Source organism: Camelus dromedarius, chromosome 15, assembly GCF_036321535.1.
Source record: "Camelus dromedarius isolate mCamDro1 chromosome 15, mCamDro1.pat, whole genome shotgun sequence".
Lineage (NCBI taxonomy): Eukaryota > Metazoa > Chordata > Mammalia > Artiodactyla > Camelidae > Camelus > Camelus dromedarius.
The window spans coordinates 57924719-57939627 of NC_087450.1; the positions used below are offsets into that span (position 1 = coordinate 57924719).

General features: G+C 45.9%; 1 protein-coding gene across 3 annotated transcripts in view; it reads right to left on the reverse strand.

Annotated features, from left to right (window-relative positions):
* GRHL1 (grainyhead like transcription factor 1) overlaps positions 1-4153 on the reverse strand; it is a 46335-nt gene extending 42182 nt beyond the window's left edge. For all 3 annotated transcript variants that reach the window (XM_031466555.2, XM_031466551.2, XM_031466550.2), the window contains exons 1-2: positions 4001-4153; positions 530-716 (exon numbers count right to left, since the gene is read on the reverse strand). In XM_031466555.2, the coding sequence (XP_031322415.1) occupies positions 530-716; positions 4001-4020 (207 nt within the window). In that variant the 5' untranslated portion in view covers positions 4021-4153. The remainder of the gene's footprint in view (positions 1-529; positions 717-4000) is intronic.
* Positions 4154-14909: the final 10756 nt, after the last annotated feature.

Below are 14909 nucleotides of genomic sequence, written 5' to 3' on the forward strand. Positions count from 1 at the left end.
CTAACCCAAGTGTCTAGAAGCAGGGAACAAAATATATCCTGATCTTAGAACTAGAAAAGTCCAAGACTAGAAAATGTTTTTTTCCTATGAATCGCCTAATCAAATCAAATCAAATGAAGTCAAATCAAAGGCTCTGTAATATTATTTAGGGAAAAGGAAATCACTCTGACTACACAGGAATAAGGTTAGAGCCCAGGCAAGTGAGTCACTGTCCACTCTTGAAGGCACTAAGAACAACCTTTGGTAAAATGATCAGTCTCATTAGGACACATCTACCATCTTCTTTTATGGTAGCTTCCCCCTTCAGATAGAGCCGGCCACTTCACATGTTTTAAAAACAACCCTTTGATTCTATGATCGTAGATGTTCAGCTTTGAACCACAGCAAGTCAAAGTACTCATTAAACTATTTATAGTCACTACAGAAGCAACCTGCATTACGTTCTACCAGTGAATTGCTGTTTTATATGCTGCTGAATCAAGCGCATCTTGGACTGCTGTTAAGGGTTGTGAAGAGTGGCCAAACCCACCTTGTAGTAGTCATAGAGCAAGCCCAGCGCAGCAGCACTGTCTTCATCCCCATTAATGCTCATCATCGCTTTGGTTGCTGCAGTGAGAGGGTTTTCCAGGAAAGATTTCCAGGCTTCATCCTCACTGGTATAGGAGCGCCGCTGTGGATAAAGTGCTTCATTCTGAAGAACCAACACTGGTCGTTTGCTTTGGAGAAGTTAAACAAACAAAATATATATATATATATTTATACAAATGTAAATTACATTTTTCTACTGCAAGTCATCATAAGCTAGTTTTTTAAAAACCAAACAACCAATTCCTTGATATTCCAATAAAACAGTCCATTGTTTCATCAATGACTCCAGTAAAGTAAATCAAGACAAGACCAGGAGACAGCCAACTTAAATGCAGCCCAATGGGTCACCCAGTAAGGTATGAGGTATTCAGGCAGCCAGGGAACCTGCAGTTAACCTACTCATGGATCCCAGGATACACAGAAAAAAAGCAAAAACCAGAAACCAAAAACCCACTCCAAGAAAATGTCAGGCTATTCAAACACTTTACATAAACAAACACAAGGACAAAGAAGGGCCAAACAGAACGTTCACTCTCTTCAGACACAGACATTCAGGACTGTGCCCTCTTAGATGGAGCACACATGGTTTGGCCACCACGCTGCTACATGTCATTTCCCTCTTTCTCCCAGGGACGCCATGCCTTAAAAACTACAACCAAGGGGGAGAGGAGGAGGGGATGGAAAGAAAAAGGGATACTTGGGTTAATCCTTGGGGGTATATGAGAAAGTTAGAATATTCTACTGATTACCAGCAGATTGAGCATGGAATGTGGCCAAAGGGGACTGTAAATCAATAAGGAGGCATAATTTTCTGGCATGGGAGTTAACCGTTTATCTTAGAGATAAACACTTAAGAATCTACAACAATAAATGAAGCCACTGGAAAAAAAAAAGAGATTTTTAAGGATTTAGGTGGGGAAATCTGTTTTTAAAAATCTTTACTGGTTTTCCATACGGGGCAAGAACTGTCTCCCTTTAGCACTACAGGGTGGGAAAAATCCAGAAGATCAACGGAGAACTTAGTAAAGTCTTATAGAGGATTTAATTTAAAAGATTAAAGCAAACATTACCGATTCCAAAAACTTGAAATGTAAACAGTCTCAACAACTGTTCAGTTGGTTCTGTTTTGTTAAGTCAATAAAGAGAAAAAGTGAAATGCTAACTCCAGCAGTCAAGCAGCTTTTTTAAGGAAAAAAAAATTTTAATAGTCAGAACTACTCTAAATTAACACCATTCTAGTAAGCAAATTAAAGGATCAGTTCTCATTGCAACACACAAATGAAATATGTAAATGGCCTAAAGGTGACCTACCTACTCTAAAAGTGAATGTAGAAAGATTGATTATCTTCACAAGTTATCAAACAAAGGTTAGGGTTTGGCAGTCACCCAGGCCCTTTAAAAACTGATACAGATTTAGGAAAAGGAGAACATCTTTGAAAAAGATGGGGGGAAATCCAATTTATCTTCTGTCAAAATTAGTCTTATTTCAAACCCAGTGTTTTTACTCATGTCTAGGCCTAAAGTCCTAGGAGAGGAGCTCGCATTTGGTGGGAAAAGAAGTCTTGAGGTGGTAGGATTTTAACACAAAACAAACATAGTGGGTTGTTTAAAGGACATGGTTGGTTTAAAAATGAAGACTTTCTACAAATCTCAAAATTTTTTTAAAAATTGAGAAATATACAAAGGGGCATTCCCTGCGACATCAGAGGCGAGGACAGCAGCTACTGGACCAGTGGTACCTTGGGGTGATTTGCTAGTGCACAGCTAAGCTATTATTAATAGTGTAATAGCTACTTCCAGAAGATTATGACAGCACTTGGCTCATCCAATTCCCGTAATGCTAGTTTTTCAGCTTCCCTTCTCCTCCCACCCCAACCCCAAATCCGTACAAGCAACAGAAAATAAATATCTTTTGGCATATGGTTTTGTTTGTGATCACCCTGAAGGTGTCTTACATTTCCAAACTGTGCCTAAGGCCAAAATTTTAGCTCTGGAAACATGCCTTATCTAAACTATAAGTCAAGAAATAAACACGAAACCAGTTGCCTTTTTTAGTCTACTTCCTCATGACAGCCAGGCTGTTAGTCCCTAAAGGCTCATCAATGCCTTCCTTCCTTGAGTCTTAAATCCTTCATCAATGATCTCTCAAAGACTTCGTAAGTATATTTCAAGGAATAATTTATCTGCATATTCTACAACACAAGATTAATTCATTTAAGTTATCCCATACATAATAACATCTAAACTTCTCAACCAGAAAAAAAGAACACTCTTAAAAGGATCCTCAGCAAATAATTATAAAACTGGGAGAGGTACCTCTCTGCCCTGGATTTACTGATCTGATATATAGTGATTGGTTTAATACGATTTACTTCTTTTTTAGGGGGGAACAATTTTATATTTACAGAAAAGTTGTAAAGGAAATACAAAAATGTCCCTCATCCAGTGTTCCCTAATGCTAATGTCTTACATTACCTCCTTATCTTTGTTAAAATATTCCTTTAATCACAAACTCCAAAAAGCACATTGGTAAGCACAGTGCTTTCTAGTTTACCATCCTGATTTCAAGGTTTCATCCTGCTGATATTTTCTGAGCATTTTTAATTACAGTAATCTGTAATTACCATGAATGATGCAAGTGGCAAAATAACTCCTACAATTTTCTCACTCACACAGCCAGCCAGGGAAAAGAAAATGCCAGGACGTCAGAGTAGTTCAACTTTTCCCCAAATTTCTCCTTTCGGAAGTTCTAGTAGGCTGGCCAAATGACACGGTTGAGCGACAAGAGATTACCTGAGAAGTCTCCCTTTCCAGCTGCGAAGAGCGTCCCAAAGAGCTCCACCGGCCCCAATGAGCAAAAACCGACCCGGTGGGGGACACGGTGCTGTCGGCGTGGCAGAGGAGCAGCCGGCGAGCGGGACGCCCCAAATCTCCCTCCGCGCACCAGGGCCACCGGGGAGCAGACCCGGGGCTCGCCCGTGGGGTGGTGCCCCAGACCAGGACGCTGAGGCTAGGGGTAGGGGGGCTCCTCTCCGGAGTCGAGACCCCCCCCCCCAACGCAGGGGTCTTCCCAAGGGGCCTCAGCGGAACAAAGGTGGGGTGGAGTGCCCGAGGGGCAGAGGCCGCGGCGGAGAAGAAAGTGGACAGCGACACACGCGGCCCCCGCCCTCCCAGCCTGGAGCCCGTGCCCCGCGCTCGGCCTCGTTCCCGCACCCCGGCCTTCTCTCCCGGACTCGCACTGGCGTCCCCAGCCCACCTCGCCTTGTCTACCCGGCCGTCCGGACTCGCACCCGGCCAGGCCCGGCCCGGCCCTCGCCTCGCCCGCCCGGCCTCACGGCAGGTGCGTCCGGCCCGGCGGGCAGCCGCGGCCCCGGCCGCACGGCCGGACTCGCGCGCCGGCGCCCTCACTCACTTGTCGTACTCCTGTGTCATCGCGCTCGCTCGCCGCTGCCGGGCCGCAGAACTGGACTTTCGGGTTGGGACAGTACACCCGATCCGGGGGGAGGAGGAGGCGGCGGCGGCAGCGGCGGCGGCGGGTCCGGAGCGGCGGCCCCGACGGGTTGGGTTCGCTTTTCTCGCTCTGAGCCGGCTCCGCGCGGGCAGCGCGCACTGGGGGCGCCCAGGCTCGACTTCCCATTGGCTGGCAGCGCGCCGGCACGGGGCGGAGCTTCGGGGTTGGGAGGCCAGCGGCACTGCCTGATTGGCCAGTGCTCGGGGCTCCGGGGCGGGGCCGACGGGGCCGAGCCTCGCAGGCGGGAGTCGGCGCTCCGCGTGGCCGCGCTCCGCGTGGCCGCGTCCGTGTGGCGCGCCCGGCGCTCCCTGCCTCCCTCCGGTCAGAATAAGCGAAGCGGCGCGGCTCCTGGCCAGTACATGCCGCCTCTCTACGGCCGTCAGCGCGCCCACTGCAAGGCCAGGCACAGCGTCCTCGCTCTGCCCCGCGGTCGCAGCCGTGGGCCGCCCACCTGCGGGACCGGACATGCCCTGGCGCCGTCTTCCCAGGCGCTGGGCGCTCTTCCTTTCCCGCCCGCCCACCTAAGCCCCCCGCCGCTCCAGTGATGGAGCCTCCCCGCCCCGCGACTGCCCCTCACCGGAGCCCCGCGGTCGCCGCTCGGCTGCCTCGGGCGCCTTCCCGCCTGGGGTCTGTGAAGCGTCCGCCCTCCTCGTGCCCCCTCTCACCTCTTAGACCGCGTCCACTTACTTCTGAGGCTTTTACCTGAGGAAGCTCAGACGTCTCCCTCCTGGTCTTGCCCATCGAAACGGTCCGACTTTAGAACCTCCTGTACATCCATTTCAGATTGTCCGCTACGTGACAGACACTGGAAAACTGCCACAGCCTCCTAACCTGTTGTTTCCCCCCGTGCGGCCAGGGTTGGTGCTCACCGAGTGGGTCGCCCCAGCCTCACCTGAGCCGCCTCTGTCCCAAGTGCCCGCCCCTCCCCCTCTTCTGAGTCCCGCCCCAACCAGTGTGGAACTTCCATCTCTGCCTGTCTTAGCCCTCTCAGAACCCTCATGTGAACTTCACACACACACACACACACACACACACACACACACACACACACACACACACACAAACCCCTGTACCCTCTTCCCCCACTGCTGTCCCTCCCCGCACCCCTAGTGCCATCTCCCATTCATTTCCATCCCTACCTACTCCTGGCCCCAATTGTCCTTCCTGAGCTACAGCTCCCTTCTCCAGGGTCTGCTCATTCATTCAACAAATATTTATTGAGAGTCCTACTCTATGCCAGGCACTCTTCTAGATGCTGTGGTTATGGCTGTGAATACAGGGGACAAAAATTCCCTGCCTCCTCCAGCATCCTAACTGGGGTAACTGACCATAAAAGCATAAGTAAATTGTATGATGTATTAGAAAGTGGCAAGTTCTGCGGGAGAGAAATAAAGCAGAGGAGGCAGATGGGGAGCAGGGGGTGGAATCAGTTCTGAAGACTTGAAGGAAGTGAGACCATCAGGAGGTGAGGGAGGGGTGGTCCAGGCAGAGGCTCCAGTCTGCACGAGGAGGGGACACCTGATGTGTTCAGTGAACAGAAAAAGCCCAGTATGGCTGGAGGGAGACAAGACAGAAGGATAGAGGAGATGTGGTCAAAGTAATGGGGGCAGGGAACATGTTCTGAGCGGCTTGTAGGCCTTTGTACAGAGTTTGGTTTTTATTGAGTAAGATAGCGAGGCATTGAAGGATTTGGAGTAGGGCGGTGACATGATCTAACTCATGTTTTAAAGTAATTCATCTGGCTGCTGGGTGGTAGGGGATAAAGTGGGGAGCAGGGAGACCAGACCAAGGATAATAGTAGCTTGGCCTAGGGTGGTGGGGTGGAGTGGTGAGAAGTGGTCAAATTCTGATCTATTCTGAAGGTGGGATCAACAGGATTTCCTGAAAATTGGATATGGGATGTGGGGAAAAAATAGAGAGTCAAGGACTACAAGCTTTTCAGTTGAAAACTGGGAAGAATGATTTGCCATCCTTGAGCTGGGGAAGACTGCAGGCGTAGAAAGTCTGGGGGAGGTCAGAAGTTTCATTTTGGACACGTTGCTTTTGAGATTTTTATTAGAGATTCAGGTAGATGTATCAGTAGACGGTTGGATAGAAGTCTGGAGTCCCAGGGAGAAATCTGGGCTGAATGGACATCTGAGAGTCATTAGCACAGAGATGGTATTGAAAGCCTGGAAATAGGGTGAATCTCCATGGCAGTGAGGGAGGAAAGAATGGGACCAACACTGGATCCTGGAATCTCCAACATAGAGATGAAAAAGAGGATCCTGCAGGGAAGAGGGGACAGGGGGACTCACTGAGAGAGCAGGAAAATGGAAGCAAGAAGGAAGGCGTGGTCAGCTAGGTCACATGCCGCTTGGAGGTCAAGGAAGATGAGGATTAGCAACATGGAGGCCGTTGGGGTCTTTATTCACCAGCTGGTCCCTCACCCACTCCCAACAACTCCGGCTCCCTGTTCTCCAGGACTCTTGGGACCTAAACCAACAACCACAGACGCTTCTCACTGTCCCCTTCTGCCATGTCCAGTTTCTGTCCTCTAGCACTGGGTACAATGCTGGAGCCCAGAGTCTGTTCTTTTTTTTTTTTTTTTAATGGAGGTACTGAGGATTGAAGCCAGGACTTGTTACATGCTAAGCATGCGCTCTACCACTGAGCTATACTCACCGCCCTGTTCTCTTTTCTTATTCACTAGCTTCTTTAAATTGTGTGTGTGTGTGTATATTTAATTTTTTATTGAAGTATAGTTGATTTACAGTGTTTCAGGTGTACAGCAAAGTGATTCACTTATATACATTATATATACATTCTTTTTCCAGATTCTTTTCTACGATTGGTTATTACAAGATACTGAATACAGTTCCTTGTGCTATACAGGCAGGTCTTTGTTGTTTATCTATTTTATATATACTGGTATGTGTCTATTAATCCCAAATTCCTCATTTATCCCCTCCCCCTTCCCTCCTTGGTAACCATAAGTTTGTTTTCTATGTCAGTGAATCTATTTCTGCTTTGTAAATAAGTTCATTTGTATCATTTTTTAAGATTCCACATATAAGTGATACCATATGGTATTTGTCTTTCTCTGTCTGACTTACTTTACTTAGGATGATAATCTCTAGGTCCATCCATGTTGCTGCAAATGGCATTATTTCATTCCTTTTTATGGCTGAATAATATTCCAGTGTGTGTGTGTGTGTGTGTACACCACATCATCTTTATCTATTTATCTAACGATAGACGTTTAGTTTGCTTCCGAGTCTTGGCTATTGTAAATAGTGCTGCTATGAACATGGGAGTGCATGTATCTTTTCCAGATATATGCCCAGGAGTGGGATTGCTAAATAAATTATATTTTTAGAATGAGCTAACTTAAGAAAATACTTAGTAAATAACAGTACAGCCGGTCCCTAGATATGGTGCAAATCAGCAGAGTTGTGCTACTGATATGACTCAGATTGGAAAAGTGTCTTTTTACCTCATCCTTCCCGCTTCTTCCTCTAAGCCATCTCCAGATGTGGCCAGAGTGATCTGTATAAAGCACACAGTTTAGGTCATGTCACCTCATTACACTCGGGATAAAGTCCACACCCCTTAGCACAGCGTATGACTAAACAGTGCAACCTGCGCTTTTGCAATTCTGCTCCTTTGCCTGCAGCTCACTGCTAGAAACTCCCCTGCCCCCACTTCCCTGCTCCTCTTCCTGCTTGGCAAGCTCCCCTCAACTTTCCCGACTGGGCTAGGACCACCCCCCCATTGCTCCAGGTGGCCTCCCCAGCCCTCTAGCCTGGGTTGAATGTCCCACGTGTCCTACAGTGCTTGTGCATCACCCCAATACTATGTTTACCACATTCTGTTTGTAATACTCGATTTTCTGTTTGTGTCTGTCTCTACAATAGTGGGAGCTTTTCAGGAAGAGCGCCAGGATTGTACTGCTTTCATTTTGCCATCCCAAGCCTCCTGGTATTCACATAGTAAATACCTGGAAGTGGTCACTGAAGGGATGCATTCCTCTGCAGGGGTCTGTTCTGCCTCTCAGACTCCTTCCTTCGGCACCACGTCTGGGATTGGCTTAAATAACCCTCCCATTGCAGGAGACTGAGGGTCTCATGCTTCAGTCCCGGTATCTGATACACAGTAGACCCAAAATAAACATGGATGAATGAATAAATATCAAGCTGTAAAACCAAAGACAAGAACAGTAAAGGCCTGATGTTATTAGAACTTAGATATATTAATTAAAAAACATGTAAATCTGAACATCGGCTTATTTAGGCTGTCTCTAACAGCTCTCTAAAACAGAAGTTAAAATTCTTATCTATTTGTGGTTGGCAATGCTTTCTTTATTTTAAATTTTTTTACTGTTTCTAAAATTATAAAAATAATATATGTTTACAGATTTTTTTAAAAGAAGGAAATTTAAATAATACAGAGGGTTTAGGGTACAGTCACTCCCCCCTTCATCCCGTCCCTCTCCCCAGAAATAACCATTGTTACCAGTTTCCATATATCTTTCTTTGTATGTATCCACAAACATACATGTTTTATCTTCTTACACAGTGGGATTTGTACCACTCACAACCCTCCTCAACCAGCTTGCTTTCACTTATTAGGGTCTTAAACATTTTTCATGTCAGCGCATATACATCTACCATACTTAAAAAAAATAGCTGCATATTATTTCCTTGGATTGACATATGATAGCTAGACCCCGTCAGTAAGCAATTAGTGTTTTTATCTCCAGTTTTTCACAGTTACAGACATTCTGCAATAAACATCCCTCTGACTAGACACTGTGTGCCTGATCAAATATAGCCGTATGGTAAATCCCCAGAATTGGAGTTGCTATGATAAAAGCACACACAGTTTCAACTTTTATAGATCTGACCCAATTGTTTTCCAAAAGGCTGCTGCATTTGGACTCCTACCAACAGGAGGTGGGACTTCTTTAAGTGCCACCCCTTGTCAACCAGGGGCATTATCGGATTTTGCTTTGCTAGTCTGTTAGATGAAAAATAGTATCTCGTTGTTTTGATTTGCATTTTTAAAAATGAAGAGATTTAGCATCTTTTCAATTGTTTGGTAATGACATTTTTAAGCTCAAGGATAGGATTGTGTTTCTTTAAGAGAAGCGAGATCTTTGAGTTACCTTCCCAAGTCATGGTTCTTCCGAGTGGGGAGCGAGTTTTGGACCCCTCTCCTGTAGGAGACCACAGGGTTCTACGAGACTTGTGGACATAAAGAGGCAGATGGGGAGGTGGATTGGGAGAGTCACAGGCCTGGGTTCTAGCCCAGGTTCTGCTGACCGACAGGGTGACTTCAGTAGAGTCACTTCTCTCTGGGCTTCAGAAAAAGGAAGAGGTTGGATAGGTCATCTGGTCCCTTCCAGCGCCAATGTCCCCTGATGCTAATAAGAATAGTTGCTAAGAATAGTTCTGATCTCAGCTACCCACAGTTTACAGACTGACATCTAAGCTCCTAAGCCTGGCATTCAAACTCCTTCCACATTTGGCCCCAACACACAGTTCCAAAGTTGTGTCCTAGTTAAAAGCCCCCAAGGCCCTGGACCCCATCACAGAATTCCCTGAATATGTCCTGCAATTTCAGACCCCTGGTTGCCTGTGCTGTTCCTTCTCTCTACCTCACCACCTTGGTCCTGCATCTTCTTTCAAGGCCAACCTCCAATGCTGTCTCCTCCAGGACCTTTCCCATCCTGTGCACACATCTCTCCCAGCTCCTCAGCTACCACTCATCACAAGCTTCTCTGCTTTTTAATTAATTCAGTTTCTCATGAGTCTGAGAGAATGACTTTATGTCTGTCAGATCTGGATTCAAATCTAGATCTGCCTCCTATTTTTACCTGAAGCAACCTGCTTCTCTGCCAGTCCTCGATTTTCTCGTCTGTAAAATAAGGGAAACAGGATCAAGTTTTGTGGCGTTAAATCAGATAATGGAGTTAAAGAAGCTCACGCAGTGCCTGACACAAAGACACTGGATAGTTGGCTTCCATCTCCTTTGGAGACCAGCAGGTCAGGGACCCCTTCCCATTCCTCCAAGTGCTTGCTTGTTGGCCAGGTGACCTAATCATAGCCTGACCCACCATTTGCAGGACTCATCACAGGCTGGGACCTCTTCCTGATGAAGCAGCCTGTATTGAAGGGACAGCTAAAGTAGTTGCAAGAAAATGGCACAGCCTCCCTTCCTGACCTCCAAGAATCTGTACCAGCCAGTTCCCAAGAGCCATTGGCTCTCGCCCTGTCTGCCAGGGCCTCTTGTGAGATGAACGTCTTCCACTCTGGACGAACTGGGTATGGAAGGGAGAGTGTGGAATCTCCACCCTTGCCTCCCAGCTCTGTGACTTAGGAAAGTTATTGAACCTCTGAGCCTCAGTTTCCCCAATGACGGAATATGGGATAATGATTCCTACCACCAAGGGCTGGCTGGTTTATTTTGTTTCATGAAAAGTGACTCAAACAATACCGGACCTATTGGAACCCAATAAATATTCAATGTTCCATCTCCGTATTTTCCTCACTATATTATAAGCTGCTTAAGGGACAGAAACTATATTTAAAAAAAAATCCCTGATCATCCAGCACGAGGATAAGCATATTATAGAGGATCAACAATCGTAGTTATTCAGGCTGGTAATGACAGAAACCTTCTTTTGGCAGTATTCAGTGTTTAAAGTGATCATGTGCCTGAGCTCATTTGATTCTTAAAGCAACCCTTTGAGGTAGACAGGGTTACACCTACACCCATCTTGTAGATGGTGAAGCAAGGTCCAGAGATACTTTCAAAGTCTCATAGCCAGTAAATCTGGGTTGTGAACCCAGGTGTCTTTTTTCCAAATCCCACATTTGTGCTCCAGGTGGTGACACGGCCAACTTTGAGTATTTCTGTGTGACATTCTGGGTTTCGCCTGTGGCCCCATCATAGAGCAGCCTGGACACTTTAAATGTGGCAGAGCCATGGCTGGGCTTCTAGTGACAACAGCTGGCCTGGGAGATGGCTTTTGATTATTCTCTAAGTTGACTCTCAGGCTTAGAGGACACACTGACTCTCAGAACTCTCTCCACATTTTGGTATCCATGTGCTCTTTTCAAATGTCCTTAGTGGCCCTGCTGTGAATGTGCTTGCTCCTGGAACTTTGCCCCTTCCCCTCCCTGCCCACCTGTCAGACCAGGATGACTGCAGTCTCAGGTGAGTCTTGTCAAATACTTGGGACTCAATCCAGACCATCTCCCTGTTTCTGAACGGAGGCAGAAGAAGCTATGCCAAGTTGGGTGTCACCTTCTTGCTGGCAACTAAAACCCAGATATCTCACATTCTTTTCTTATGGCTTCACTGTAAATCGATCATTCCAGTGAAGGCTCAACAGTTGCAACATAGCTGTCAGAAATCTCTCAGCTTAGGAACACTGGCCTTAACCTCCAGTAAACCTCTCTGACATGTGACTAACTCTGTGTGGGGTGGAGCCATGATGTGTACTGCCATTTCAAGAAAACGCCCCAGACAGGGGTGCTGGGGGGCTGTGACTCTGCTTGCTGGCTCACATTTGCATATTTTCTCTTCAAAGAAAATGTGTCTAGTGGTAAAACACCTTCTGTAAAATAATATCCATTTTAAATTGTTGTATATATACAATGGAATATTACTCAGCTACGAAAAAGAATGAAATAATGCCATTTGCAGCAACATGGACAGACCTAGAGATTATCATACTAAGTGAAGTAAGTCAGACAGAAAGACAAATATCATTGGGTATCACTTATGTGTGGAATCTAAAAAATGATACAAATGAACTTATTTACAAAACAGAAATAGACTTACAGACATAGAAAACAAACTTATAGTTACCAAGGCGGGAAGAGTGGGGGATAAACTAGGAGTTTAGGATTAACAGATACACACTACTATCCATAAAATAGATAAATAACAAGGACCTAGTGTATAGCACAGGGAATTATATTCAATATTTTGTAATAATCTATGACAGAAAAGAATCTGAAAAAGAATATATATATTTACAAATATATGCATGTATGTATAACTGAATCACTTTGCTGTACACCTGAAACTAACACAACATTGTAAATCAACTTTATTTCAATAAAAAAATAAAATTTAAAAAATCACACTCGTACTTATAAGAAACTTTTTTTGTAGCATCTCATCACATTTTAATACAAGAGAGAAATTATTCTAATAGATAGGGAGCCAAAAAAGAGGGATTAGGTCACTTGCCCAAAGTTGACATTTCACTATCTCGGTTATTACACATAGATATATTCACTTTTGTATATCTTTCAAAACCATGAGACTATTGAGTCCTAGTGTCTGAAATTTTGAGTTACGCCTGTTGGTGATAATTAGAAAAGGGAAGAATGAGAGGTCGAAAAAAGGAAAGGGGAAAAATCAGGACAATTTTGTGACAAGAATCAAGAAAGAAAAGAAGTAGAAGCAGGTCTTGCAGTTTCCGGATTGCTTGCCATGAGGGGAGAGGGACTGGTGTGTCTTTGGTCTGAAGTTATCTTGGGCATAACTATGGCTGTGTTACTTTGGAGTTCGGACGTAACTGAGCATGATTTACTTACATATCCTTCAATCCTTTTAATAAAAGCTCCTCAAGGCATCACAAAACCTTAAGTGGCTCTACTCTGGGGCTATTGTGGGGATCAGCAGATGGGGACAGTGACTCTGAGACAGGAAATCGGGGTCTTTTAACACGTAGATGGAGGAATGGGCAAAGCACAAAAAAATGCTTCTTAGTATACACGTGATCCTTAATAAAGCAAAACAGATGCACGAGCATCTCATTGAAAATGCGCAGAAGAGAGATCCTGCCAAGTTTCAGGTGAGCTATGGGTAGTAAGTGGAAATTAACTGTACAAACCTCATTATCACAAATTACATGTATGAAATCTCCTAAACATGCTTCTTCTTTGGCAAGTTGCCTATATTATTTTATCTTTGTGAATTCTGTTTTTCACATAAGGTTTCAAATGTCTTAACCTCAAAATCTCCTACCCAACCCTCAATGTATATTTATAACAGGTCATCAAGGAAGAATAACGGTTCTCCTGAGACATGAGAGGACGCTCCTGACAGAGAATCCAGCATGGCCTAGGTGCCCAGTGTGTGTCATGGCTCGTCCAGGAGCCCCATGGCTGAGATGGAGGGAGCAAGGACAAGGGTGCCCGACCAGAGAAATTGTGTGTGAGCCACACTCTAAGGGCTCCCGGGCAAGGCCATCCGGCTGTAGGCAGCAAGGAGCCATCAAAGGCTTTTGAGCCTCAGAGTGCTATTAGATCTATTTTTGGAAAATAACTGGCAGAGGAATGAGAAATGTTTGGGAAGGAGAGAGGTGATGATGGCCTGAGCTGGACAGTAGCTATGTCTTTGGAGGATGGGAGGCTGGCCAGAGAGGTACTTGGCCATGGTGCTGCCAGGGCTGAGTGACTGAGTAATGGATGAGACATTGGAGATGACAGACAGGAGGGCTGGCAATTTATAGCTTGGGGTGATTAGTCAAATGGGGCTGTAACTGCAAGACAGATTGCACAGAGGACAAACAGGTTTGGGGTGGAAGCTTGGAGGAGGGGGTTGGTAAGGATATACTCCAGTCATAAATGCTAATGCTTTCTTCTTCACAGCAGCAGTTGGGTTCCTTAATTCCAAGCTGGCATCTTCAGGGGTTGAGGTCTTTGAGAGACACTGCAGTAAGTTGGAAAAACCCACAGATTCTGAAGCTAGACTACCTGGGACCAAAATGTCTCAATGTTTTTATTTGGAAAATTATACAGTACCACACAATATGACCATTAAGAGGATTAAAAGGGGCGATTTGTGCTAAGTGCTTAGGGCCTGGCACATTCTAAGCACCCTATAGGTATTTGATAAGGCCACGGTAGACCATGGGCAAACGTTATGCCCATTTCGCCCTCTTCTGTCTTTAAAGTACTTCAATTTGATTCAAAACCAACATTTGGAAGGCAGACAACTAAGTTCATTCATTGAATAGTCATCATTGCACTGCAGTAACTGATAAGAAAGCAGGAAACTTAAAAATTTTCCCTTTTCCTCATCATTAGTTTCATCAAAGGCATTTATTAAACATCTGTTTGATGTAGGGTTCTATATGGAGCCATGAGAAATGGGCCCCCGTCTCAGAGGCTTCCTGCCTTTTTAGGACAACAGGATAGGCGGGCTAAACTAAGTGCCAAAAACAGGATGTGCTGTAGGTGCTGAGGAACGGAGCTCCCTGGATGCCTTTTCAGACAGAGAGAGGATGAAATAGGTTGAGGTCAGGGAGGTGGGAAGCCAGTGGGGGGTGGGGGGGTAGTCCCTTTACCCTGTGCCTGGGCTTGGGCAGTGGGGTGTCGGGTGATAAAATGCAGACTCTGAGGTCAACCCACCCACTCAGCTCCACAGGCAGGGGTGAGGAGGGGGCAGGCAGGGGAGCCCTGGCTACAGTCCGCACGAGCACCCGTCTTGATGAGACGCAGATCCCCGGGCTACACTTTGAGAAAGAAACTGTGGATAGATGGGCGGGAGAGGGGTTGACGTGTGCAAACTGTGTTTTGGCAGGATGGCTGAGAGGGGAGTGGGAGAGGCGGGGCCCTGCCCGAGGGCCCCAGCAGGGTGACTGCTTAGGGCACCAGGGACCCAGAGCACAGACATTCCGGGGGAGACTTACTCTGACGTGGATTTCTAAAGAGAGAAAAGCGAAAATACGTAAACAGGTTTTATAATATTTTCTTATCCATTAACATGGTAAGGAACACAGTTTTCCTACTTTTAACCTTGAGAG